Source organism: Mus caroli, chromosome 5, assembly GCF_900094665.2.
Source record: "Mus caroli chromosome 5, CAROLI_EIJ_v1.1, whole genome shotgun sequence".
Taxonomy (NCBI): domain Eukaryota; kingdom Metazoa; phylum Chordata; class Mammalia; order Rodentia; family Muridae; genus Mus; species Mus caroli.
In genome coordinates this window covers 108,190,228-108,192,588 of record NC_034574.1, presented here as the reverse complement: position 1 = coordinate 108,192,588, position 2,361 = coordinate 108,190,228, and the positions used below count along the sequence as shown (strand labels likewise).

The window sequence follows — 2,361 nt, the reverse complement described above, 5'->3', positions numbered from 1 at the left end:
TCAGCCTGCTCTCTTATAGAACCAAGACTACCAGCCCAGAGATGGCACCACCCACAAGGGGCCTTTCCCCCTTGATCACTAATTGAGAAAGTGCCTTACAGCTGGATGTCCTGGAGGCATTTCCTCAACTGAAGCTCCTTTCTCTGTGATAACTCCAGCTGTGTCAAGTTGAGACAAAACCAACCAGTACAGGGTATATAAGCAATAAAGGATCTACCTACCCCTCTTTGAGGAAGTCATAACCAGGAATCAGTTAGAGGGACAGTTACTCTTGACTACCTTGGAGAGAAGCCTGCCAGTAGGCAGGCAAGCATGGTGCCAGAGCTCACATGTTAATAACAACCACCAGACCGAGACAGAGCTGACTAGGAATGGGGAGGCTTTTGAAGCTTCAACATCCACAAGGCTACGCCTCCTAATTCTTTTCAAACAGTCCCACCAAATGGGCGACATTGTCATTCAGACTCCATAGGCAGAAGAGTTCTTTCCTGCTGAGCAGTTTCTCCAGCCATGTCTGCTGCTAACCATCTTGGTGAAGTGATGAGGTGCAGAGAGAGGCATCTGACTTTGCTGGCCCTGAGTCAGGGCTGAGCTGTGACGCTGTGTCATTGTGTTTCAGCGCATCTGTAGCCATGAAGTGCCATCTTGCCCAATATGCCTCTATCCACCTACTGCGGCCAAGATAACGCGCTGTGGACACATTTTCTGCTGGGCATGCATCCTGCACTATCTTTCACTCAGTGAGAAAACCTGGAGCAAATGTCCCATCTGCTACAGCTCTGTGCATAAGAAGGATCTCAAGAGGTAAGACTGCGGGGTAGGTGAGACCCTCGGCTGCTGTCTCCCTGCTCTGCTTCATCCAGACGCCTTTGTCTCAGTGTTGTCGCCACAGAGTCTCGACAGTATGCTGTGGGGGACACCATCACCATGCAGCTGATGAAGAGAGAGAAGGGAGTGTTGGTGGCCCTGCCCAAATCCAAGTGGGTGAATGTAGACCATCCTATTAACCTAGGAGGTGAGCACGAGGGGGGACTAACCCTTAAAGAATAGAGCATGCATCTTGATAATATCAGAATTTGCCCCTTGGCTAAGCCAGTTTTAAACTACCAGCATGAGAAGTTGTCTGAAAACAAGGGCAGAGGATGTGGCACAGGACCAAGTGGTTGCCGAGTACACAAAAATCCGTACGTGCAGCTCGCAGCACTGGTGACAGAGCAAGAATACAAGGAAGAAACCAGCCATGGTAGTGCACACATGAGATCCCTGCACTTGGGAGGCTGAGGCAGGAGAATCACAAATTCATTTTCTCCCTTGGCTGCATACATAACAAGTTGGAGACAGTCTGGGCTTCATGGGATACTGTCTTAAAAACTAAAGTCCTGGGGCAGGCAATGAGGACATAATTCACCCACGACCCTTCCCTAAACTGTAGTCAGGTGTCCTCAGCCCACTCGCTCCTCTCAGACTGGGATTGGCTGTGCTTGGCTCACAGCTGTTGGTGGATTTTGTTTTGTGTGAGACAAGGTTTCCCTGTACCGGAACCTGCTTTGTGACCAGGCTGGTCTCGAACTTACAAGAGATCTGCCTGCCTCTGCCTCCCAAATGCTGGAATTAAAGGCCACCATGCCAGAGTCCCTATTGTTCTTTTAAAAACTAGAATATAAGATGGCTGGATGATCTAGGTTTGTCCTGTCGCCAATGCCTCCTTCATTCTTAGAAGACCATCTTCCTGAGCATTTCTGTATGGCTAGACCTACGGGCTAACATGTTCTCATTCGCAAACATGCAGTGCGGCTGGGATGTCTTCTGGCTGCTTAGGTCTTTGAGCTAGCCCAGTTTAGGGTAATTGTTATATTTCTAGGAGGTTCCACTGTTAGTCCCATTTTCTGCCTAGGGCAGAAGAGGTAAGAGACAGAAGAGGTGTGGGACAGTTGTGTTCTCTGTGGCTTTCCTGCAGATGAGCAGCTCAGCCAGTACTCCAAGCTGCTGCTGGCCTCGAAGGAGCAGGTGCTGCACCGGGTAGTTCTGGAGGAGAAAGGAGCGCTGGAGCAGCAGCTGGCAGAGGAGAAGCACACTCCTGAGTCCTGCTTCATTGAGGCTGCTATCCAGGAGGTCAAGGTAAATAGATGGGAGCTGCAGACCAGCTTCCCGGAGCTCCAGGGAGGGGCTGAAAGGCCAGTTAGGTGGGAATGGGAAGGAGGGCATGTGGAGAGCTTTCAACTTTGTGGGGCTAAGCCACAGCCCCGAATGGTTGTCCTGACTCACTGTGACAGTGGGGTTTCTGCTTGAGCTGTATTCTTAGTTAATTAAGCAAGGCGATCTTTCTACTTGTCTAGGAAAAATTCTTTTTTTTTTTTTTTT

General features: G+C 49.8%; 1 protein-coding gene across 4 annotated transcripts in view; it reads left to right on the top strand.

The window, feature by feature from the left end:
* The window catches only part of Rnf10 (ring finger protein 10), a 32,167-nt gene that overhangs the window by 20,821 nt on the left and 8,985 nt on the right, over nucleotides 1-2,361 (top strand). For all 4 annotated transcript variants that reach the window (XM_021161828.2, XM_021161825.1, XM_021161827.2 and 1 more), the window contains exons 5-7: nucleotides 620-804; nucleotides 879-1,015; nucleotides 1,958-2,118. In XM_021161828.2, the coding sequence (XP_021017487.1) occupies nucleotides 620-804; nucleotides 879-1,015; nucleotides 1,958-2,118 (483 nt within the window). The remainder of the gene's footprint in view (nucleotides 1-619; nucleotides 805-878; nucleotides 1,016-1,957; nucleotides 2,119-2,361) is intronic.